General features: G+C 39.0%; 1 protein-coding gene across 4 annotated transcripts; it reads left to right on the top strand.

Annotated features, from left to right (window-relative positions):
• The first annotated feature begins 10 nt into the window (after positions 1-10).
• On the top strand, positions 11-24711 carry SAXO6 (stabilizer of axonemal microtubules 6). Of its 4 annotated transcripts, none has more exons than XM_085044601.1 (15): positions 11-173; positions 1083-1188; positions 3472-3824; positions 4250-4384; positions 6255-6398; positions 7989-8122; positions 10270-10369; positions 14700-14738; positions 15117-15292; positions 16646-16927; positions 18590-18735; positions 18857-18957; positions 19876-20134; positions 21153-21221; positions 23413-24711. In XM_085044601.1, the coding sequence occupies exons 1-15, from the start codon at positions 36-38 to the stop codon at positions 23517-23519; spliced, it is 2289 nt and encodes a 762-aa protein (XP_084900727.1). In that variant the 5' UTR covers positions 11-35; the 3' UTR covers positions 23520-24711. The 4 variants fall into 4 exon arrangements, with proteins under 4 accessions (XP_084900727.1, XP_084900726.1, XP_084900742.1 ...); XM_085044600.1 differs by having other exon boundaries at positions 6255-6410; XM_085044616.1 differs by lacking the exon at positions 11-173 and adding an exon at positions 555-634.
• Positions 24712-26036: the final 1325 nt, after the last annotated feature.

Below are 26036 nucleotides of genomic sequence, written 5' to 3'. Positions count from 1 at the left end.
TTCTTTTTAATTTGATACAGTCTAAAGTACTCGGGATGGAGATTAGCAGGGGCAAGGCAGTCAGAAAAGCGGTCCCCGCGGGGAGGTCTGAGCAGGGTGGATTAGGATGTGCTGATAGGGTGGCCAGGCCGGCTGAGGCGGACCGGCAGCGCCATCGCAAAGCCTCCACAAGGGTAGGAACCTGAAGCTCTTTCCTTTCTCGAAACGCTGTTAACGTAAAGCTGCGTGCGTGGACGAGTGCTTTCTTTATAACCAGGCACCTAAGATTCCCCCGGCCTTGCGATGCATGAGCACCGGGTGCCTCCCCGTCGTACTTCCCCGGACACACAGCGCTGGCCGCACAGCACCGTTACCCTGCCACGGCCGGGGAATCAGGCTTTTAATGTGGACAACACGGCGACAGCACCCGCTGCGAAGCTACAGCCCCGCCCGGCCGCCACGGCCCCAGGGCAGGGTCGGGAGGGCAGCGGCGCGGCCCAGCACTCCCCGCCGCCCGGGGCGGGCAGCGCGCAGGCGCCCGGCGAGCCGAGGGGAGGTGCGTCGGGCCGGGCCGGCGGAGGGCCAGGGGGCTCGGCGGGGCCGGGGGGCTCGGCCGGGCGGTGGCCGCGGCTGCACCATGCCCGTGCGGTTCAGGGTGAGCAGGACGGGAGCGGGGGCCGCTGAAGCACGGCCCCGGGCCCAGGGGCGGCAGGAGCGCTGCCGCGGCCGGTGCTGGGTAGCGGGAGAGGGGAGGCCTCTGCGCTACGTCACAGTAAACACAAAAAGAGTTCAGCCGTGCGGGTCACAGCGAGCCCAGGCTATGTTTGTTCCTGAAACTATTTACTTGAAGGCATGAGATACATGTTTTTGGTTTGGGGCGTTTTCTTTTATGTTGTTTTTTGGTACATGAAATGCTTCGACCTCAGCAGAAGTTTTTGTTCTCCGATTGGGGTGGGTTTGGTAGATGCAGAGCAACCTGCCAGCTTAGTTCATCCTGCAGCAGCGTTTTGGTGTTTTTCGCCCCTCGGAGATCTGTTACCGACAGGAGCAGTGGAGCAGGATATGCACCGGTGCCTTGACAGACTCCTCTCTGTTTGCTGTAGGGACTGAGTGAATACAAGAGAAACTTCAAATGGAGAAGCCCAGAGCTTTGTAGCGCTTCCCAACAGCAGAAATCGTTGTGGGCAGGACTGCGGTCGGATCAGTTTGGTAAGTCCTGATGCCCCTGAAAGCTGCCGCCTTGGTTGCGGCCAAGGCCTAGAAGGGTTTGCTGTGATGAGTGCGTGGCCACAGTGAACTGGTGGTGTCTACAGTTTGTCCACTTTGTAATTAAATTAAAAGTATAGTCTTGGTCGTCATTTAGAGCGTGTTTTTAAACTTCATATTCTTTATGGCTGACCCTCTTTTCAGTTAGTGCTATTTATATAAACCTTTTAAAAGAGGTAGTTTCTGACATGCAACATAAGCCAAGACTCAAACGTGAGCAGCAGGTATAGTGTTGACCCATATAGGGTGTGTAGAGGGTGGTATTGGGTTATCTGTGATGTACAGAAATAGTAAATAGAATTCAGTTTTTAAGGGGAGACTAACTTGGGACAAAGTTTGTGAAAGTAATATTGTTATGAACTTAACAGGTACAGCTAACTGAAAGAGAAGGTCAACCATTGAATTGAAAAGATTGTGATACTGTAGCCTAGGATTTAAGGACTGTAGACATTATCGTGACCAGGAAATGGGATACAAAGCTGAAGAAAAAGGAAATAGCATTTGGATTGAAAGGCCTGTAGGGAATTGAGGAAGAGGAGTAAGCTGAAGAGTGATGACAGCACCAGTGTTTTGAAAAGGACTCGTAAAAATAGTAATTATTGTAGTGGCACGAGGCAGATTAAAAAAAAAAAAAAGTGCAGTTCAGTGCAATTGTGCTATGCAGTCTGTGTAATTAGAGTACAATGCATTTGTTCCTAAAATAATAAGTGTTTTAAATTATGGTCTTGTAATTAAGAACTGTCTACTGGCAGTAGGGTTTTTTTTAGTCAAGGTGCTAGACATTTAAATAAATAAATAAATTCTGCTAAATATTATACTTTATATCTATTATTGCATTCTTCCAGTACTGCAAAATACATCTTTCTTTAACCTTGCTTTCCCTAGCACATGGATCTATGTATGGGTACCTCTTATTGAGTATTGTAATTTTCACGACTTCTGAAGTTCTTAAGCATCTAAGAATGTTAATTTCTTTTTAAAATGCCAATCTATGCTTATTTTCCAGTCAAACTAAACTGCAAATTTTACAAGACTTGCTGTAAACTCATGAGTTAGCAATACAGCAGTTTCTCCTCTTTCTTGCATTGTAATGGCAGTTTTGTGCATGCTTGGTGTAGTTTTTCTACATGTTTGTATTAATTTTCACATCTCTTCTCTGGCCATTTAACCTCCCACATCTTTAAATGTCATTCTTGGTACCTCATAGGATTTGCAGATTGTTACTGGTAATTTACTTGTGGTTCTTCGTGTTGAATCACATAATTGGCAGTTTTAAGAATCACTTGGAACATGACAGCAAAAAGTTGACAGCTGCAGGTGCTTGGAGTGCCTTTCTGCTATTTTTCCAGTGTTTTGTCACTGGAATGATTTTCCTATCCTATATGTGTAGTCAGACATATGGACATTCTATGTATCTTTCACCATAGGTTGTTCTCTCTTTCCGCATTGGTGCTTCTTGGGATGGGTCTCTCTCACAGAAGGTATTTCTATCAGCCAGTTAGGGGCTTTCACTAGTTTTTTCATCTCAGTTGAGCACTTTGAACTGGATTATGATTTCCCTCATTGAATGTGTTCAGTCATCCAATACTCTTTTTAAAATGGTGGAGTAATTTTATTTTCACCTGCCTGTGTAAAGCCCAGCAATTCTTAAAATAACTTGACACCTGGTTTGGTTACCAAATATTTTTCTATTCTTGGAGATATTTTTGTGTTGATACTTTAAAAGTTATCAGTTATCTGAGATGGTCTTAAATTGCGGGTGGATAGAGATCTGTCCCAGTCAGAGAGAGCCTGTTGAGCAAGGTGTGTTGTGCATGTGTAATGAGAAGTGCTTGTGGCTTACTTTGTCCCCAAAGGTTGGTTGTTCTGTATGTGCTAGCCACATTCTTTTCACTGGCTGTGTTAGTTTTCTTCTTGTTCAGCTCCCGGGATCAATTTGTACAGGATTGTCGTGTGGACATTTTTGCTTTATAGGGTTTAATCCAACCTGGTTCTGGAGCACCATGTTCCCGTCTCTTTAGTGGAAAGGAAAGTCATTTGCAGATGGGAAAGAACACAGAACTTCACAGTCATGCCCATATTTCATTTCTGTCACTGCTCCAAGATACTAAAACTGTGCTTTCTAGTAATCAGTTGTATGATAAACTTCCAGTTTATTCTTGTTATAGAGTGATATTATGTCTTCATTAAAATGTTTTTCTTAAATCTAATATGGCTTTTCCTCAGGAATCACGAGAGAACCAAAATTCATTTCCAAGAGAAGGGTACCTTACCATAATCCACAGATTTCAAAGTCCCTTGAATGGACAGCAGATTGTGACTTGAATGACCAGCTGGAAACTGAAGCTGCAGAGTTGCACACAGACCACAACAACAATAATGTGAATCAAGAAAAACTTGAAGCACCAGAAGGACCTGGACTCCCCCCAAAAGTTCAGTCACATTTGGTAGATTCTAATGGTGAAACAGCTCTCGCTCTTGCAGAGAACAACATGAGGAAATCACCCTCTGAAGCTCCACCATATCAAAATGAAGCATTTTCATCTCCAAAAAAGGAATCAGAAAAAATGGGTAATGGGGTAAGGGAGTAGTTTTTTTTTTTTTTAATTGACCTATCTAAAAATTACTAATGGTAATTTCACACACATGCTCAGACTCTTTTGTCTAACTCTTTCCTTAGTTCTGTATTTTGATACTCTGTTGTTGCTTCTCTGTTGGAGAACAGTATGTTTGAGATCAGATTTTGGTGCAACTTAATTCAATAGAAATTTGCTCTTCATGTGTCATCACTGTTGATTTCAATTAAACAAGGATTTAGCCAATAATAAATAGATTTTTGGGGTTGTTGATGATAATGAGAAAATGCACTTTGCATTAATTCTGTTCTTGAAACCAAACTCAACAATCATTGTTTTGAAAATGTGTGTTGAAAGATGTCTGACTTGCAAAACACTGTAGGAAAGGGAAGAATTGTTATTTTTTCCTTTTTTTTTTACATTGTCAGTTTCACAGAGCCCTTCAGAGGAAAGCAGACATAAATATTTCACATTTAAAAACTTTGCCCAGAAATTCTGAATATCAAAGCCAGTTTGTCTGGAAGAGTCCTCAAGAAAAGTCACCAATAATTGCAGCTGAACAGGTAACTTTAGAGAATCCAAAAAGCAAATTAATACTTTCTTTTATGTATCTGCAAAATTTTCCTTTCAAAAAGATTTCCTTTTTTTCTCTTTTGGTGGGGGAACGACAAACTTTAATGTTGTTTAATGATTTTTTTTTTTCTCTCTCACTACACAGAAGTGTAGTATAATTGGATTTGTTTCCATGTGGTTCTTTATTGTGGTCAGGTCTAATTATTTGTTCTCCTTAGGCCTTGTACTTTGTTCTTTTTAACAGGATTTTCTTCCGTTTGCATTAATTTATCTGTGTTGCCCCACTTTCTGGTTCTCAGTGTCCGTCTCTGTGCACATATACTTCTAAACACTAAAGTGTGTCTCTTTAGCATTTTATTATTTTGTGAGAACAGCTTATATTTGAAAGTGGAGTCTTCTGATTTTAAGATACTCTTGTGTCATTTTAATACATCTCATGAGCTTTTGGGCTTTGTAGGGTTGAAAATGCTGTAGTTTTAATCAGACCACAAAGAGTAACTGAATGTGAGACTGCTTCATGTTTTGAATTAACTGTTACTGGGATCAAGACCTAGAAGACTCAGTTTTTTGGTAATTTTACAGTGTAAAATAGGCACTACTGTATTTGTCTTCTGTTTCTTCACTAGAAGCATATACATTAGTGGGATTACTAGAAATGCTGTGCTCTTTTTATCCTCAGGTGGTGGATTTGTTCAGCAGCAGCTTTCAGAGACAATAGATGTTGATAACTAAGATAATCACTATCCTGTCTTCCTGCTGGAGTGCCAAGCAGGTGGATTTACTGCAGCTTATGTTTCCCAGCAATCCCTTATCCAATGAAAACTCACTGAAACACATGACAGTGGTATAGAGAAGCTACAGGACCTTTTGAGGAAGAGGCGAATCCCAGAAAGACACCTTACGGAAAAAGTCAAAGAGAATTCCATTTGATTCTGTGTGAAATCAGTTCCATTATTGATGCTTGTGAACACTGTGCTTTTTTCAGAAGAAAGACTCTGAAACTTTTGTTCAAAGCCTATACAGAATAAGAAGCAGTGAGAATAAGTCTGTAGGCGTTGTACTCTCTGGATAAGTAGAACTTAGGGAAAATTTAATGATAAAAATTATACGTATTAACAAATTTATATTCTTCACTGTTGATATGACTGAGAATATACCTGAATACTGATAATATACCTGAATACTGATAATACCTTTCCGTTGAAGAGATTCTGGTAAAATAACAAAGTTATCCAAGTTAGGTTATAAGTCAGACATAAATTCTTGTGGAAAATGTATGGAAAATGCATTCTTCACACATATGGTATGGTCTTGAAATTTGGAATCCCCTGAGGAGATGATACGTGACCACATATTAGGCAAATTCTCTGTCTTGGTTTAGAGTACTGTGTTGGTTGAAAAATAGTGTATTTTAATTTGCCCAAGCTCTAAGCATCCAGCTCTCAGGACATCCAGAAAACTAAGGGCAGTTTTCTGTTACTTATGGACAGGACATGCACTGAGGATGCAATTGGAAGTTTTATGGCTTGCCTTTAAGAAAACATGATCCTACCTACAGCTCTGAAGGTGAACAAAAAATAAAATAAAAAAACAAACCCTCTGATAATAAACATCAGTAAGAACAGTTCAATCACAGGTTTAACTGTATCTGACTTGGTCATTTTTAAATGTATTTAAATTTTCCTGAATTTCTCGCAGAAGTTCATTAGTTTACACATGCTGTATTTGTACAGATGACTGTCTCTCTGCTCATGTGTGAGTGTATTTGTGTGAATAAGTTAATAGATTTTGAAAATTTAGCCTTAAGGTAAACAAGTCACACTTTCTTTTTCTTTGTTTTGTTTTCTTCCTCCCACGCAGCTTATTTGCAACACAAAGAATTCCGTACCTCCGGTTAAATCTCCTGAAATTACTTCTGAAACTGCATATGAGAGAAATTCCAAAGGGTCTCCTCCTGTTAAGAGTCCACAAGAAAGAGGTGGTTTAGAAGAGAAAGAATTTCTGGTTTGTGAACAAGTAAATATTTCCCTGAAAGAAAAACTTTAGTAGCAGTTTTGTATTTTTGATCTGTTCTATAAAGGGGTGGGTTTATGTTGAAGTTTTTTAGTTATATTGTAGAGTTGTTGCTAGTGATACTGAACTCGACAGTGGTTTTGCTGTAAAAGACTGAAAATAATACTGCACAGCTCTGCTCATTGGGGGTTCTGTAGTTGATTCTGTAGTTCCTGTAGTGCATTTTTTTCAGTATAAAGTTTTAAGAGTTTTGAAGTAGGTTGTTTTTTTTTTTTGTTCCCAATTGCCACTTTGTTTTTAGTCATTAGGATAGTTTCTGCAATCTAAATCTCTGATTTATACGCTGATTGGTGTCAGCGTTGTATCTTGGTGTGCAGTAGGGCTGGGTGGGAGGTATGGAGCCTTTTGAATGTCAAAAATCAGAGATAGTGTGAATTTTCTTCCTAGAGCAGCAAGCAGTATCTCTGTATTCTTCCCATGTCACCTGACTTTGCTTCCACTGGGCATACACCTTCCTTTTTTGCCTTTCTGAGTCAGCTCCCTTAGGACCTGTTCCATAAAGCTGTCATTCTGGTTCTTTAGGAATCTTCTGGCCTGGGTTGTACCAGCTGTGTGATGCTCCCAGTTAATATAAATCTCCTCACTGCCCATCTCTGTTGCTGATAGAACAGAAAGGGCCATTGTCAGACAAGGTGTTCACTAGGAGCACTGCTGGACAAAAGGTGTACTTAACATGCAGTGCCTTGGCTTAGGTTAAGCCGTTGGTACTTCAGAGGGCAATTGTTGGCTTGCAGGTATTATCATTTAAGACTCAGACCTGCCCAGTTCTTTAAATCCCATCTGGGGATGAGAAATTTTATGTTCCCTTTTGCTTCTTTAAGTAGATACGAAGAAAGCTTGAAAAGTCTGAGGTTTGCAGGAAGTGTTTATCTGGTTTTAATATTAGAATTTCAGGTTGTTTTTTTGATAACAGCTAATAAATGAAGTAAGAGAAGTCATGAGAGGGGAATTTTTGTGAAAGTGTCTAAAAGACTGGTTTTTTATACCAATACCTCTTCTCTGATGAATATCTTGAAAAAGTTGTGGCGGATTTTGGTGGACCTTTTTTTTTAATTGAATTTGAACAATATCTGTGAAGATCTCTAGCAGAATCAGAAGTCACGCATGGGATTTCTGAGAGAGTGAAATAATCAGAGAAAAAAGAATCTTTGGTGTAAAACCTAAACAAATCAATCTAAATATTTATAAAACAAAACAAAAAAATTGCCTTTTGGACTCAGATTAGAATGTGCAGGTATCGTATTATTTTAGTTCTGTGTTTCATGTTAAATTAATTTTGTAAAGTGGACAAAATGGATCATCTAGCCAATAGAATGTTGCGCTCAACCTTAGCTTTGGCATTTTGCTAGTTTATTTTTGTGTTCACAGAAAAATGTGATATTCTTGTTTGCATTAAACATGCAAAACAGCTAACACTAAAAGAAAATTAACTATTTGCAAGAGCTTGATGTCAAAAGAAATATGAGGGTTTTCAGATTGTTAGTTGCTAATGTGGTATTTTTAAAATTATCTTTGCCTTAGAGTAAGAGGGAAGAACCGTTTCAAAAACCAGCAGAAGATGCAGCAAAACAAGGGAAATCAGAACAGAAACATCCTAAACAAAATAATAAGCAACATAGCAGTCCAAAGCCCCTCACTTTACATACAAGTCGTGGGTATGTATAAAATAGGAAAACGTAGACTAGTGAATAGGTGTACAGCAGCCTAGTATTTAGAATGATGGACTATGGACCTTTAACCACACCATGCTGCAGTTGCAGGGGCAAATGTCCCCTTGCAGCACTGAGATTGAGCTCCTTGTACGTGCATCTAAACCTGATGTTGATTTCCATCCTCTTCTCTGGGCAGCAGAAGTGGAAGCTTTGTAACCACTCCAGTTGAACCTTGTGATGCAATAATAGTGGTATTAATAAAATTGACATGAACGAAATAAAATTGGTGCAGTGCTGCTGCTAAACTTTCAGCAGCTGCTTTGGAAGTCGTAGTCACCTTTCAAACTGCTCTGCTGTGCTTACTCCACACCTTAAAACTGTGGTGATTGATTGTACTTGGTGTCTCCTTATTCTAGTCTGCAGGGCCTTGTGTGCCTGAGTTACAAAAGCAAACACATGAGATAAAGGGAAGGAAAGAAATCTGTCCTATTTAGAGTAATCTGACAAGCATGGAAATGAAGTGAAATTGTATGTTATTGAATGCTATCAAAGTATCTTTTTCTGCCGCATGCCTACATTGCAGGAATTTAACTTGTATTTCTATTTCATACACATATGAGATATGTCAAGAGAAATAAAAGCCAAGAAGTAGCCTTTAAAATGCATAGATTAATCCATCTCTCCTGTGTTTGTGCTTAATGTATGCCCCAGCAATTGCTCTCATTCTTTGTGGCAGTGTTAAGGCATTAGATTGAAGATAGGAGAGGAGACTTACCAGAGTTTGAATGCTGTTTGATATTGGAAGTTGATTACAAAATGATCACCCAAAATTCTATGAAATAAAATTGCTTTATGGAAAAGAGAGTGGATATAGTATAGCTAAAACCTTTAACTATTTGGTTTTCATACTCTGTGCATTAGATTGTTGTCGATTTTGCAGTGAGTACTGTGCAAAATTCTTGATCATTTGCTAGGGCTTTTTTCATCTAAGGGCAAATTTCTGCCTTTTACGCCTTCAGTGTAGTAGCACACGACAAAATTTTCTAAAACAATCACTGAGCAAGTAGCTGTCAAAATGTGCAAGTTCTCAATATGCAGGCAGGATTTTTACTTATATGCAAACTATGTTGCATGTCCTGCTTTTGCAGCAGAATGACTGGGATTGAGGCACAGCAGTGGTGTGTTTTTTGAGCTAATCCATTAGTTTTGCAACAAAAAGTGAAGGAATTCTGTCAGTTTTAAAGAAACTAATTTATTGGAAGAAATTTTGACTATAAATGGTTTTTTTGACCTTGGTATTTTTCTTTTTACAAGGTTCATTTTATTCTCTGACTTCAGGCTTTTATGACCTATTTCTGAAAAAGGATTGAAAAATAGGGCTTTTTCACCTAGTGCTGAATATATTAAAATTAAGTTGGTGATGTTCTGAAGCATGGTTAAATTCAAAAGTGTCTTTAGATTTAAGCTGATACATCCAGAGTTCAGTGCTTAAGGAGCTGTACTCCTTATTGCCTGGTATAGGTTAGATGATGTTAATTTTTCTGTGTTTGTATGTGTGTGGCAGAAGGAAAAAATGAGCCCATCTTTTCAAGTACTGAGGCGTCTTGAAGATCAAAGCCAGTAGGACGTAGTCAGATGAATTATACTGTCCAGTGTTCTGGCAGTCAGATGTTTCTAGCACCAGCAGCTCACCCCACCCATATGCAGAGTGCCTTTAAAGTAGAGTTCATAGGAGGAAATGTCTCAGACACATTAATGCCAAACCAGGCTTTTTTACTTAAATGTACCTTCATCCGTGATTTAAATCAAGGTCCCACACTTTGCATTGAAGTAATTGAGGCTGATGTGTGTATTATGTTCTGCTGATTTGACTGTCAGGGCAAAAGCTTCTGGTGGAAGTGTTTCCAGGAGAAAGCAACAGGAGTAACTTCTTGAGGGACCACCAACTGTGTATTAGTTGTGTATTTTTCACAGCTTTGCTAGTGGTATTGGTTTGAGTTGTTGTTTTTGCATGTGTTTTCTTACATCTCACTGGCATTTAAGTGCAAGTATATTTATGCTTGTTGATGAAACTTTAAAAGTGCTCTTAAAGAGTATTCTGGATATCAAGCTTTACTCTTCTTTTTCTCTCCTCATTCTTGATTTCTTAGGAAGATGAACACTGAATACAGGTCAAAATTTTTGTCTCCAGCCCAGTATTTCTACAAAGACGGAGCTTGGATTCGTATTAAGAGTAAAGCTCACAACCAGGTGAGTGTTCTTAGAAAATCTGAAGTCTGAGTATGCTTTGTGTTTTGATTTTTAGATGCAAAAATTTTGAATTGTGGCATTTATAAGATTCAAATTTGAGATTGCAATGCTAATGACTCAAGCTTCGAAAGGTGAGTATACAAAGACAATTAGATTCTGGCAAGTCAGTCTAATACATAGGGAGAAAAAAAAGAGATGGTGAGACTAAAAAAAATACATTAATGTGACGCAAAGTGAAGCAGAAGTTTTGTTTCCCATACAGGATCAGGATCATTCAGAACAGAGTCTCTTGGGGTGATCTTATTATAGATGTTCAGCCCAGTTTTCACAAGCAGAAGTGTTCAAAATACAGAGTTGAATGACAGGAGATTCCAAGGGAATAAAAAGGAAAAGGACAACATATGTATCAGCCTAGGTTGGCTTGATAGTCAGGCTCAGTTAGCTTACCATGCTGAATCCATTCAAACAATCAACTGAATTCAGTCATAGACAACATAAAATTGAGAATTTTTCTTGCAAGTTTCAGTCAATCTGTCCATTTTCTTGTAGTTTGTTCAGAATCTGCAATCTATATTATACTGTATAGGAACTCAGTTGACAGAGCTCTGAAAGTGCTGAGTAACTTCAAGACCACAACATTACTTAGCATTATTAAGTCTGATTTCCGGAGTTAGTCAAGTAAATCAAAACCATTAACAGTGTGCTAAGAAGCTGCTAGAGCTAGTTCTGCAGCTCTCTGATTTCACTGCATTGACTGAGTCTTCTCCCAGCTGATAGAGGGAGCCTTTGTGAGACACTGTAGTGCTACCTGTGTGGCGGATACTTGGAAATGTGAGCTTCCTCATCAGTTGGGTCCATGGTGATGTGGAAGGTAGAGCAGGAGCAAATGGTTCTAGGCTGCTGAGCTTTGAGTATTTGAAATTAAGGTTCTCTGAGAATTGCAGGAGTAGTCTGGTAGCATTCAGTTCTGTGTTTTCTTGCTAGATTTACTCTAGCAAGTAATTTTCCTTTTAGCAAAAAGAAATATTTATAGAATACATAGAAAATATGCAGTGAGAAGTAGGTCTAAAAATTTAAAGTATATTAAAGCATGAGATGATTTATAATCAGGTTTTGTGTATGCATGCATGAGATAATCCATTCTGTGTAAACAGCCTCAAGAGGATGTTAGAGGACTGAAAAGAAGCAATATTTTAATTTTGTATGCATTGATATATGCATTAGATTTACTGTAACTAAGGTTGCGAACTGTTGTGAACTATTGCGTGCAGCCCAAGTGGTATGTTGAATGTTTCTGTAGAATATTATGCCATTTTTCTGGCATATAACACTTTAATTTGTTGATGTTGCATCATGAAACATTCAAACCAATAAAGAGCAGTGCTCACCTTCAAGAGTAGCTGACTGGTAGGCAGCTAAATATGCATTGTCTTGGGATAGAGTGTGTTTGTGGCACAGTCAGCTAGGAGGAGTCACTGCACTATAGTTGAGGGAAAGAGTGGGGAGACTGCAAGTGGAGGATGGATGTTCAACTTTACATGTGGCATTTCATTAGAGTGTATGAAAAACCAAGGATTTCCCACATTTGTCAAGATGTGTTTTGGGTACATCAGACTTTTTCACAGAAATTTTCCTGCTCAAAGGGAATTGCAGGAAACTAGAAAGAAGTTACTTGGCAGTAGGGTTGTTCATTCCCCCACAGTGGTGGGGGGGAGAAAATCAGAAGAGTAAAATTGACAGAACTCGTGAATTGAGATAAAGGCAGTTTAATAGGTAAAGCAAAAGCCATGCATGCAAGCAAAGCAAAACAAGGAATTCATGTGCGTACAGACTGGAAGATGAGATGCTGGAGAGCGGCACGGTGGGAGCAAGGGGTCCTGGTCAGTGGTGAGTTGGACATGAGTCAGCAGTGCCCTGGCAGCCAGGAGGGCCAAGTGTGTTCTGTGGGCATCAGGCACAGCATCACCATCTGGGCAAGGGAGGGGATTGTTCTGCTCTGCTCTGCACTGGTACAGCTTAACCTTGAGAACTGTGTGAAGTTTTGGGTGTCACAGTATAAGAAAGACATAAAACTATTGGAGGGTGTCCAAAGAAGGGCAACAAAGATTGTGAAGGGTCTTGAGGGGAAGCTGTACGAGGAGCCACTGAAGTTGCTTGGTCTGTTCAGCCTGGAGGAGACTGCGGGGAGACCTTGTATCTGTCTACACCTTCCTCACGTGGGGAAACAGAGGGGCAGACACTGATGTCTTTCCTATGGTGACCAGTGACAGGACTAGAGGAAATGCCATGAAGCTGTGTCAGGGGAGGTTCTGGTTGGATATTGGGAAAAGGCTCTTCACCTGGAGAGTGGTTTGGCACTGGAACAGGCTCCCGAGGGAAGCGGCCACAGCACCAGCCTGACAGAGTTCAAGAAGCATTGGGATGGTGCTTTCAGGCACATGGTGTGACTCGTGGAGTGTCTAGTGCAGGACCAGGAGTAGAACTTCAATGATCCCTGTGGGTCCCTTCCAGCTTGGGATATTCTATTATTCTCTAACAAAGTAGGACTGAATAATATATTTCACTCATAGTTGTGGCAAAAAAAAGAATCCAGACATTTGAGAAATATTAACAGCATATTAATGAAAGTATGCATAACTTGAAAGAGTGGCAAGTGCATTGGTTTTGTTGTAAAGTAACAGAGGTACTTTGGCCATTCACAGTATAGGCTGCCCAACAGTCCTGCTTTCTACATGATTCCATATCTTCTCATACTAATGAAATGTTCTTCCAATGTGTATCTAACCTCTGCATCTTGTAGATTGTTGAGACTCATCCCCATGAAAGTGCCTACAGAATATTTCTTGCTTGGCTTAAGTAAGTAGATGATAAGTTCCAACTGATCTCCCTTAGTTGGGACTGCACATGGGTGACTTTGTGTCTGAAGCAGACTTTCTGAAGTTCTGGGTCCAACCAGGCAACTGCCATAATGGAATCCTGGTGTGACCTTAGCCATAGTGATTACTTGTAGACTGCTTCTCTGCAATTTATTACTAAGGATGCTTTTCAGCAGTTAAACAAAAAAAAAATCTCTTCCAATTATGCTTTTGAAAAATTAATGTGGGCAATTCATAATCACAGTAGGACTCTCTAGGGCCTGTGTCCTGCTGAGTTAATGCTGCCTGCTGAGTCGCTGAAGGAGATGGTTGTCCTTTGTACTTCTTCACAATTCGCTGGAGACATAGTATTCTTCCTCCCCCTGCAGTACCCTGTTGCTCTGGATTTACATGCCTTCTGTTCTGGCTATCATAATTAATTTTTTATTCTTCTGCTTAAGATGAGTAATCCAGTAAACCACTTGCACATCAAACTTCAAATTCTCCTTTGAAAATGTCAAGCATATATTTTTAATGGGCTGTTCTTTGGAAGCTTAGTGGGTCAAATTGTGGGGTGTTCGCTGGATGTTTGCTGCATCCAGTTACTTTCAGTGGGATTAGCTGAATTTAGCCCACTAACTGTTCCTTGCAGGAGGAATGATGTGAAATCTCTCATGAAGAATAAAAAAGAAAAGCTGTGAAAATGTACTAGGGGAAATGTTAGTATGAGTTTCTTGCTCTTTGACAAAATACTTACTTCCTGTGGACCATTTTTTTAGTAAACCAGAATTCACGATATAAGAAAGTTATTTTTAATAATTTAAATGTAAACTTGTTGGTTTTGCTTTTTCTTCTTGCACTTTAATTGTGTTTAGGTGAAGGACACAAGACAGCAGGTGTTTAAATTGTCTTAAATGTAGAAATGATAGTGTATAGTGTTTGAAGAAGGGGGTTATTTTATTCTTTTGGAGTAAAACTGTCACTTGAACAGTTTTGTATCTCATTCTTACAGTTACTGATAGCCTAGAAGGAATAATTTTGATATTGTATCTTGCATACAATAGCACCCAGAGTTCTTGTATTAATCTTAGCTTTTCACTAAGATTAATGTAGCTAGAGACAGTTACAGTGTTTGCAGCATACAAACTCAGTATTACATATGCACATAGATCTCTAGAGTTAAAATAATCATAGATTAGTGATGGATGTATTTTTGAGTGTTGACACTTAGAAATCTGAATTCATTTCCTCAAGTTTGGCAAAAAACTGGTAGAATACCAGTGCTGACTATACTTGTTTTAGAGCTTTTTATTGAATCTGAGGGAGGCAGCATAGAGCTATGTTGACAGGTTTTTAGTCTTTAATTTCTTACTTTGACTGAAGTAAAGTTACAAGGGTGATAATAACAATATCACCCTTGAGTGTTGAGAGGAAAAATAAGAAAATTAAAAATAATTCTGTGTTCTTCTCTTTAGGCATCTCAAAACACCCTAAATTCCATGTGGTATATGGAGGTTGGTTGCATCCAAGTTCCTCTTTCAGTGTTTGGAGCACTATGTCTGAGCGCTGATGGAAAAATTAGAATCCAGCACTAAACTTATTCATAGTTACTGCATAAATTCTTGTGCTCATGGAATGAGTATTTGACAATTTTGCTTTGGCTTCATGGCTCAAACATGCTTACTGAGTATGTGCTTACTGAATATATTATTTTTGCTTTCCTTTTGTTGCCTTTACTGTGGCATGCAATGTTTGTGCTGTGGCTGGCCCTGTATTATGAGTAACTTGCTTTTCTCTTCTAGCTGCCAGTAGCTAATGCAAGTATTTATAGTAGCCTAATAGTGAATTTTAAACAGACCTGCATCTTATGAAACTTGCAACTTGATGTGTAGGTGAGAGAACTTCGGGAAAGAGCAAAGACTTACAGACAACGAGTAGAGGGAACACACTTCTCCCGATACCATTTCAATCAGATCCTGTCTGATAACAACAGTCTGTGGGATGTGTCCTCAACTTCCAGTGAGGAAGAAGGAATCAGCAACAACATCAGAGCACTAGATCTTGCTGGGTAAGGTCATCATTCCTGCCTGTTAATGTGCAGCTTTGAAACAGAGCAAAATGCTGAATATAGGCTTATCCTAGTTGTGGGATCTTGAATGTTTCATTGCATTCAAGATAAAATTGGGCAGGGTGCTCAGTCGTCATCTAGGCTCTCTTTCCTCATGGAGGGTTGTTCTGATTGGTCTTTTGAGGACCCTTTCAACCTGGGCTGTTCTACTATTCTGTGATACGTAAATTCTCTGGAACAGATGAGGGCATTTATCTTTTCACAGGTATGTCAGTTGATTTGTGCTCAAATTGAAAACAAGGCACAGTCCAGTCTTCTGAAAGAAGAGAAAGTTGCTCCTTTGTAACTCTACAAATGCATTTTAGTGTGGCAGCCTTAGTCTCATCAAGTCTGGAAGAATTTTGCACTGAATCATACTGAAGTAATATTCTTTCTGGAATTTTACTGGAATGATATGAAATATGTTTTGCCTACTCAGATGTTATTGATCTTGATAGGAGTAATTAATTTTATGGTTGAGTCTGCTTAGTTCAGAGCTGAAGACGTAGGAACTGGAATGGTGTACATCCATTTTCTTCTTTCTTTTAAGGCTGTCAGAACTGGCAGATATTCAATCCCTTGCTAGGAAAATTCAGAATTAGTGTGTTAACAAAATGTGATCTGATATTTAAAAACAGTGCCTTGGATGGTTCTGTAGTCCACTGTGGACTGTTGTATGCACACTCCTTTCTTATGTGTGTGGGACAGATCTGCCCATTTTGCCTGAGTAGCTCTAATAGGGGTTTAGTGAAGACATGTAAAATAGTATTTATTACACCATAATATGTGATACTAAGTATGGCATAAATTTTTTTGTTTACCAGTTTGTTTTCTTCTGTGAAATGCAGATCCGCTTACTGACCTCATTTTTGTGCACTGGGCTAATTTGCATTGGTTTCTGTCAGTAGTTGGGAGTTTAAGCCTTTCAAAAGTTCTGCCTGAAGAGGGGTCTTCTAAACAGCTTGGCTTTCAATATTATGCCATCAGACAGTCCTTTGTTTGGAAATAGCTTTTTGGGCACTTCTCATAATCTAATTTGCTCTTTAAATTGAAAATACAGCCCTAATTTACATTGCATTTTTAGAAATGATGATACAGAAGGAGTTTTTATAAAATCTAGTTTGAAAATGGGTTGTACTTAACCATCAGTTAAAACGTCAGTGGCAATTTAACCATTCATCATGTCAACTGTACCACTTGTTAATGTCTGAGCTGTACTTCTTGCAAAGAACTAACTGGATGAGTGTGTTCTACATAGACATGTGTATATTGTGCAAATCATTGATGCAAAATGCTGTGTTCCTTCTTACCCAGTGTTTCTGAAAAAGAGGCTGCACCAAGCCCCAAAGTGCTACAGCAACCTGACTCCAGAGAACAACCATATCAGGAGAGCACGAAGAAAAACATGTCAGATGCTTTAACTGTTCCAGTCAAAAGACGTTTAGCTTGGGATGAACCAGAAGGTACTGGAGAAAGGGAAAAACAGCAATCAACGGAAGAGAAAGAGGAAGAAAAGCAAGATGAGCAGCCTGCAGTTGTGGCCCAGCAATTAGAAGAAAACAATAAGGATGCCAAAGAAGATAAGAAAATTGAAGGGTAAAAGACAACTTTTTTTTTATGTATAGGTGTATGTGTGTGTGTGTATACATATTTCTTCTGACAGCTCAGAAATTTATAGGTTAACTTGTTTCTGGTTTTCTATCAGATTTACTTAAGAGAGTAAATTTGGTTGACACTACTTTTCTTTTCAACAGTATGATAAGGAATGAGAAGTTTAAGTTTGATGGAAGTGGATCTGTCATTAAAAATACTGCATTTCTGACTTGCAAAACAGAAGTTTGTAGATGCATTAATGATTCTAGTGTTTTTCTCCAAAACAATGAAATTTGGAGTATGGGCCTGTCAGAACAGACTGTTCATTACACAGCAGCCAAGTTTAGTGAAGATTAAAACGCACGGTTTGCTTCAAGTTGACAGCTTAGGATTGATAGGACAGGATACATGCTAATATTGATTTTAGGTATCTGTTTTTCTTAAAAAATTTGATGGACAAAGATAAAGGACTTAGGAGAAAAAAAAATCTAATATCCAGTAATCACTGGTGATTATATTACTAAGCATGTGTGGGAAAAACGTGGAGGAGTATTTGCAAATAATGAGATATTAGCTCAGTATGTGCATAGTACTGTATTTGACATTTGAGAGATCCAAATTGTATCTAGTTACAGAAGTCTCTGGCTTTTTACTCTGCAAGTTTTGCATACCATTTTTTGTAGGACAGTATTTTAGTTTGATAGACATTTAATTTTGAATAGCTTTGACCCTTGTTACCATGTCAGCTACATGTGTTACATTCCTCATTGTGTTTCATCTTTGGTGTTGCAGCAGTAATCAAAGGTAAGGAACTGTAATTATCTCCTTTGGGGATAACACCATGTATGCAAAACCCAGGCAAAGAAAAACTGAGATGTTAGACTCCAACAGATACTAAATTAAATTTCAAAGCCATCAGCTGGAAAACCTTCCTAAGTTTCTGTTTAATTCTAGAGGTTATCTAGTTCACAGATGTTTCTGATTGGCACTGATGATTTTCTGTCTTCCTGCAATGTGGTTCTGTGTGTTCCGGGATGTGCACTGGACTCAGCCATTCAGCTTAATGCTTGCATGTTATCTACACCTTATTGAGAGCTAGAAATGAGGAATTCTTTGCCTAGATGGGTCTATAATTCACTGATAGATTCAGGCTCCTCGACATTGTGAGTGTGCTGCCCACCCCCTTTTGAAACACACCTGGAGAAAGAAGACTGAAGTGGTAGTGCTGATGTATTTAATAACCTGGGGGCTATCATCGTGACATAAATGTGGGACATTTGGCTTCAGTTCCACCACATTGACTGAAAAATGTCAAACCCACACTTCCACCTCTAAGGCAGCAACCATGTTCAAAGTTTTTCTGGGTTCAAAGTTTTCCAGCCCTCCTGTTGAGCCTCTGTATTGCGCAACAATAAATCAGGGTATGTTGGGACAGAGGGAGCCTGAATTTGTAGCTTGAGACCATTTAAAATACAAAAACTGAAGCTTAAGAGCTGGAATCCAGGACTCTCCTTTACAAGCAGGTGTTTACAGGTTGTTGGGGTGTTAAGGCCTTAACTATCTTGCCTTATGCTTCATTGTCGGAATGGATTAGAACAGGAAAGCTTGAGTGCAAGACTCCTGAGTCCTTAGCTCATCCTTTAATCATTACTCATTTTTTTTCAGTGAGAATGCCTTAGTGCTGAACACTTCTGCAGCTGTGTCAGATTCTTCTGTATCCTCAAGGACAGACGGCAGGCTTCCTACTCAGAAGCTGAGAGCTCTTGGAGGAACTCCGAGGACTCATCGTGATCACACTACCCCAGCTGTTGGTAAAGACTTCTAAGTGCAAAGCAGTGTTTCAAGAACTAAAGAAAAAAAATACTTAACCGAATTAATTTATTAGGTTATTTAATGTAATAAACCATTTTTAAATTTTTTCCAATACAATAGGAAGTACTGCTCTAGTGTCTGCTCCTAAATTCAAGTCTTCATCTTCCCTTCAGAGAAAGCGAAACTTAGCAGCAAACCCCTCAAAAAAAAGGTCTTTCCAGGTGAGCCAGAAAACAGACTTACCATTATGAATTTTAGGAATATGCTTTTTAAGTAATAATGAATAATTTATTTAAGAAGTCTTTTTATTGTTATTTGCTGTCTTAAAATTGTCAGTATCTGTGACTAAAAAAGGCATATGTCTGAGTAAATAGGTTTTTTTAGGGTGTCAAACAAAGGAGTTGAGACTGCAAGAGTGAGACTAGATTTATGTCAATTTGGTTTTTTTGCTAAAATGCATAGGATCTGTTTGTAGAAAAAAGGTTGGCTGTCGGGTTTCCCTTTAATGTTATTGTAGCCGTTGATGTAGGGCACAGCTGCTGATTGCTTGAGTTGGAAGAAATTCGAGAGGGAGAGGTTGGGTGCTCATGTGCAGGACAGGTTAATGTGCCATAATAGTTTCACTCTTCCTTTCCTTTACTTTTGTGCTGCTTTTACTTTGGAGCTTGCATAGTTACTAAAAGAAAAACAGAAACATTTAGGGGTTTTTGTCCTCAAAATTTGGATATTTTTTGTCAAGTTGTGCTTGGTGTGTGTTTTACAAAGACAGCTACCATTTAACTGCCTGCATCTCTGTAGTAGAAACAGACACAATTGCATGAGAAATTGGTTATGTTGTAAAATCTGAAAAATCACAGTTTTAGAAAAGAAGCTCTTGGCTTCTTTTTAGATTAGATTAGATTTCTTGATTAGATTACTTTCTGGCCATGTTAAACTCTTCTTATTAGGAACATATTTTCTTTACACTGTCTCTCAAGCTTGGAATACTTTTCCTTTTAGTACTTTCATGAGAAGTTTAACAGTGTAAAGTCAACACTTGCTACATGTGTGAGGATCTGTACTGGAAGGCTGTATATGAGATGTTGTGGTTTTGTGCTTTTTGGATACTTTCTTTTTTTTTTCTTTGTCCTGTGTTGTAGCCTGATGTGCAAATGGAAGCCACTTCACGCTTTAACTCTCCACCTGCTGGGCGGAGAACTGTGGATCCTCTGCCACTTAGGCAGGATCAGTGGCCTCCAAAGAAGGTTGCTGATGAACAAGTTCCTCTTGCTTCCACCCATCAAGAGCAGTCCTCTGCAACTCCTGTGCTGAAGTCAGCAAAAAGCTGCTCTGTGCCTTGCTGGAGTCCCTCTCATCGTATTCAAGGGACTCTCAAGGATCCAGAATTCCAGCATAATGGTGGGTTTTGTTTAATAAGTCTGTGTTAGAGTGATGCAGGATGTGAGTGACTACCGTGCAGTGTTCATGCCAAGAGAGTGCTGAGCTTGCTGCCTTACAGTTTCTATGAAGAATGTGCTGTTTGTAAACAAAAGCTTTTCTACTATATGGTTAGTTTTGCTGAGGAAATATGCACAAAACTCCACCTTAGTTTGATTCCACTGGTATCGCTGCATTACAGTAGTCTGTTTGATTTTGCCTTACTAATTTCAATAAATGCTACTCATGCGAATAATTTGGTTTAGCATGAACAGCTTTAAATTTTAAACTGCAACTGGATGCTGCAATTGCTTTTCCAGCTGCAGTTACTAACTGGGACTTTTATGATGTAGTATTATTTTGCAAGATTTGTGGATTTCTGAGAGATAAGCTCCTTAAAATTATTTCTGCAGGATAAGAAAACAAAAAAGCCATCTCTAGAAGGTTTATTGGATACTGAGAAGAATCTTTTCTTGGCTGAAGGGGGATTTGTGCTGAACCATTTAAAACATTTTTAACAATGTTTAAGGGTAGTAGGTATGTAAATTTGATAAAGAAAAGATTCCTTATCCCCTTAGTCTCCATTCCAGAAAGACTTTCTATAGCTGCTTAAGGTCCCACAATTCTTGGTCCTTTGATTATAGAGATGAGCTAAAAAGTAGTATTTCAATTCTAGAATGGAGGAAGTAGTTGTCAGGTTAAGTGGGAACGTGAAATGCAGAGAATTTCCTCAGAAAGATTAGAATTTGTGCTGAGTTCTAGTTCTGCACTTCGAGTGCACTTGCAGCATGTACCAAAGATTGGTGTCTCAAGAAGAATACAGTGGAGCAAGATCATTTTACCTCAGCTTAGGGTAAAGGAGTCTGGTAGAATTTTTGTTGTTTGCTGTTTATAAGACTCTTGTTCTGGAAATAATGTTGCAACATTTTAAAATGTTCTAAGATGAAATATTGTCTATTTTGAAATTATTCAAAATTGTGCCTTTGACTTTTTGTCTTAGGGAATCTTGGCAATCCAAAAGTGAGAACTTTCCAGTTGCCTCTTCGGGAAAGAAACTGTAATGATGAAGGTATTTCTTGTTCCAAAATATTATTGTATGCCATGTGTATATAACCTAAATAAAATTTAACTTTTGTGTGAATGTGAGAGGTTTCTGAATGCAGTAATTTTGGTTTATGTGTTTGACTGAATAACTACAGCATATTTTCATCAAAATAACTTGAACATGTTCAACCTAGTAATCTGAAGTATGAATATGGAGGTATAAGGTAATATGAATAAACAATTAAATATGTCTGAAAACTAATAGACCATTGTGGCTTGATATGGTTACTGTAGCTTGCTCCATACCTAAAATTGCTTTCTGCCCACACATTTTTAAGCCTTTGTGTTGATAGCAACTAAAGGAAACCATCACACAGCCCATATTGCAGCTGCAGTAACTTTGGATGCAACTTAAAAGGTACCACAAACTTTAAGATAAAGGTTTGCTTTTGATACTGTAGCACCAGATGTGCACCATAAAATGATCTCTCTGATTTTAATTTTCCCACCTGTCCTCTGTTCTGTGTATTATGGCATCCTGCTGTTCTGATTGCTGTTTTGGCCTATTTTTCTTGTTTATTGTAAAGTTAATCTGGGAGAGCAGCCATTTCACAGCTGCATCTTCTTGGCCTTTTTGTGGGCAGACACAAATAAACTCTTTCGGTAGCATGAGTCAGCCAGAGGCACTGTATCTGGCATACACTTTTTCTTAGTGTGGTGTCTGAGGTTGAGGCTGGTGTGGTGCTGTGCTAGTTGCAATCACCTGTGTTTGGTTCAGCTCAGAGTATGGCAGAGCAGGCTTACATCTGATTGCAGTTTATTTATAGTTATACTCAAGACCAACCAAAAGCTTTTTTCTGTATCCCTTGGCACTTCTTTGCTCCTTGAGTTTTAACCAAGATTCAGGCTGATTCTCTGTTTTACTCATTACAGTTGGCTGAAAAATGTGTGGGTTGGTGCAGATGGCTCAGCCAAGCTTCTGTGCAACTGCATAAAGCATGCAAAATCCTGTAGTACTCTGCAGCTTCCCACCAGCTTGCTGCACACAGATTTAACGCTGTAGCTGCTGTTTCTTTTTTATTTTTCCCTATGAGGTGACTAGTAATGTATGAACTTGCAGAAACAGGTGAAATGTGCCAGCTCACAGGTATTTTGTATGCCCATATTTGTTCATGTACATACAAACCTGGGAGTTACTCCAATGACACGTCTGTTTACTGAAGTGCAGTTAGCGGTTTTCTCAGGCACGGGAATGTAGTTGTTACACATAGTGTGTGAGCCTGTTACAGGTTATTTGGATCACCGTATTTTAAGAATTTAGAAACTCTGCTGAAAAGTTAATTCAAACACTGACAGAGTAGCGGAGCTGTTTGGATTGAGTTGAGGAATTTTCTTGTTTTTTGTTGGTGAGGGGTCTAGAAACTAGTGATACAGTTCTTTCTAATCCATTGCAGGAGAATGGGTGTAATTAAGGTAATTTTTCATAGAGAGCATCTTGGCAGACCTGTAGCAACATTTTAATAATGCTGTTAAAGAATTATGTGCTATATCAGGCAAGCAACATCAAGACTGATTGAGTTTAAGGAGTTATACTGTGTGTGAAGTGGACCCTGTATTCAAAAGGAAGACCCTTCAAAAGTATATTTCTAAAGGCTGGTTCTTCTTGTCTTTGTGGTAAATTTCTCTTTTCTTCAGAAGACATGTTCCTTTTAGCAGCTTTTGACACACTAGCTGCATTTGGCACAAAAGGGCTCTTTGGCAACACGGGTTCTGATATTTTAGTCATGTTATTCTAAGGTTGTCTGCCTTGCTTGAAGCAGTGAGTTGCTTTCAAGAATATGTTATTACCAGAGTCTAATCTGTATAGGTTTCAGTGGCAGAGGAACAATTCCTGAGGTCTCCTGGCACAGGAGAATAAAGGTAAAGAGGACTTGGAGAATTGGGCAATTCCCAGGTGAACATAGGGATCTCATTCTGGAGTTTGTCAAGAGATGGGCATGTAACTCTCTTAAAGTTACCTAACATACTGGAGGCTTCCTTGTGAGGTTCTTCTCCACCATGCCAGTTGCCAAGTAATTGAATTGGAAGTGCTCTGTGGTACTATTTTAGCATCCATTGTGAAAGAGGGCATTAAAATATCCAAAAAATGTCAGCTGTGTTTGAATATGTATATTTAATCTTCCTATTTACTTTTTCCCTTCTTGCTTTCCCCACAGATGACAGGTTGTCTCAGATTTCTGCTCGCTCGGCAGCATCTAGCTCTCTTGCGTCTCAGATACTGGAACGAGCTCAGAGGAGGAAAGATTTCTGGGGCAAGACATAGTCTCTCCTACCTGTTGTATAACAACTATTCTGTAAAATGATTTGTTTTGTATAGTTTGTAGTGTATATTTAAAAAAAATGTGATTGTAGGTTTCCCACAGCATCCTTTCACTTACCATTGATATGGTCCAGGTTTTAGGATTTGCCATCCCAGTTGAAAATTAATATTTAAACTGTTGTTGAAAATTTATTTTCTTTATATCTAAGAGTTAGGTCTTAATTCACTATGTCACAACAGCCATATGATGTTTTATTTTTTTTACAGTGGCACTTCTTGACACTGAGGTAACTATTTTTTTGTGGAACCTGTGTGTTACTTTTCAAGGTATTCTGCTGCAGTCATGCAGTATGACCTGGAACAGTATTCAGGGGCAGCACCATTGTTCACCAAATACCTCTATTGCATTATTTTACCAAGTTATCTTAAGGGCAGCTGTGGTATATATGTTTGTTACTGTATGAATCATCAGCATAACACAGTCCTGTAACAAATAGTTACTTTTACTACTTACTGGTTTTAACCTTTTACAAAAAAATTCTAATTTCTTAATGACACTAACACAGAACATACAGGAGTTTAAAAAAAGGACATGAAGCATTAGGGTTTGTTCATTGTCCACAGGTTTTAGACCAGGATTACTATCAGAGTTCAGTGTGTACAGTACTGCAGTTTGTCAGCTGTACTGATGTGAACACTTGTCTTGTAGACTAAGACCCGTGTTCAGTGTTAATTTCAGCTTCTCTAGAAAAAGCAAACTCAGCCACGCTAACCAGTGGTGTTCCCCAGCTCCACTTCAAACTCAGGTATTTAGGAGTAGCGATCACTTTAAGTAAACTCAAAAGAATGTTTCTTTTTCTTGACTTTGATATTTTAATTACCTCTTGCCCTAGTTGCCTGTTCCGGGGAGACTGATACCTTTATGATTGTCACAGTGAAAAGTGTTTGTGATTTATGCTGACAGCTCATTTTATCTTTCCATGCAGACTGGTTTAAATGAAGTAGAGGAAATAGGTGGCTAGCCAGCAGTTTGGCTCTTTGTGTGTGGCTTCAGGTTTTAATACTACTTCATTTGAAAATTTTATACAAGAATAATTTGAATTTTGTATACACTCGATTGCATTTTGATTTTGTATGTAATTATGTATGCATATTACTGAAAATAAAAACGGTTGTTTGCTTTGTTTCTATTTAAGTTATGCTGGATAATTTAGCAGAGCCTATTACACTGGCAGTTCTCTGTTTAGTTCTCCTTTTCACCTGTTCAGCTGGAATATATGTGCACTTAAGAAAGACAAGATAATCAGAAAGAGTAATTTAGTAAAGCTAGGTATGTTGATACTAGAAATCATGACTGACTGCAGATGCTTTAAATAGTGACTTGAAGGAGAGGGGTGCTACACAGGCTGGAAAGGCTGTAATGCCCAAAGGGTCAGTCCCCCTAAATCAAAACAAATGATTTAAAGAGTGAGTGAATTAGTGCTATCCAGTACTGATGATGTTAGAAAAGAAATTGTATGTTACAGTAGCTTCCTACCAGTGGAGTTGTTTGAAACAAATCAAGGTTTTTTATTTTATCTCAAGGAGTTCTGGGATTATTCTGGTGTTGTTCTGTGATGTGCACTTAATGTGTAAGTTAGAATCAGTCAAAAAGTTTCTCCTGAAAGTGAAACTGCAACAGCCTTTATGAAAATTTACATTTTTCCTCTAAAATGATAGTTTTACAGTGGAGAACTTAATGGGAGATGTATCTAAGGAATAAACAACCTTGTGAGCTTGTCATCTTAAGGTCAAGATTTACAAAACCGGCACATTAATAACTGACCCAGTCAGTAGGTGTTGAATTGAATGTCTTCAGCTGCTGTTCCCAATTTGTTGCCAGCTGGTCAAGGGAGGTGAAGGAAGACTTCGTTGGAGTCTGCAACTTCCTCATGGGGACGAGGGGCAGACACTGACCTCTTCAATGTGGTGACCAGTTAAGGGAGTCGAGGGAATGACCTGAAGTTGTGTCAGGGGAGGTTTAGGTTGGATATTAGAAAAAAGGTTCTTCACCAAGGGTGTCATTGGGCACTGGAACAGCTCCCCAGGGCAGTGGTCACAGCAGCAAGCCTGACAGAGTTCAAGAAGCATTTGGGCAATGCTCTCAGTCACATGATGTGACTCTTGGCAATAGTGCTGTACAGGGCCAGGTGTTGAACTTGATGATCCTTGGGGGCTCCTTGCAGCTCAGCTTATTCTGTGATTCTGTGACTGGTTTTCCACATACAGTCTGGATTAAGTCACAAAGCCACCCAGTAAGTAGTCTTCCAGTGATACTTAAGTCACTATGGTAATGTTGCATAGGGGTTTTTCAGCCTTTTTGGATTAATAGATCCACATCTACTGTGTTGCTGATGGATCCCTATTGTAGTGAGTAACAACGGTTTGAAAACAGGTTTGGCTTCACCAATGTCTTGCAGATAGCTGGAGTTCCTTCTGCACCCAAGGGCCACAACCTGGAATCCATTGTGTGTTGCAGTA

The sequence above is a fragment of the Lichenostomus cassidix genome, chromosome 1Aa (genome assembly GCF_008360975.1).
Source record: "Lichenostomus cassidix isolate B80296 chromosome 1Aa, HeHo_3.0, whole genome shotgun sequence".
NCBI lineage: Eukaryota > Metazoa > Chordata > Aves > Passeriformes > Meliphagidae > Lichenostomus > Lichenostomus cassidix.
The sequence above is the reverse complement of the archived record's forward strand: the minus strand, read 5'-3'. Positions and strand labels throughout refer to the sequence as shown.

Excerpts from the sequence above, each read along its gene's own strand:
- SAXO6 (XM_085044600.1), top strand. The coding sequence starts at position 36 with ATGGAGATTAGCAGGGGCAAGGCAGTCAGAAAAGCGGTCCCCGCGGGG. Across the intron at positions 6,411-7,988 it reads AATTTCTGGTTTGTGAACAA|AGTAAGAGGGAAGAACCGTT; the intron begins GTAAATATTTCC and ends TCTTTGCCTTAG. Across the intron at positions 14,739-15,116 it reads ATTCCATGTGGTATATGGAG|GTGAGAGAACTTCGGGAAAG; the intron begins GTTGGTTGCATC and ends CTTGATGTGTAG.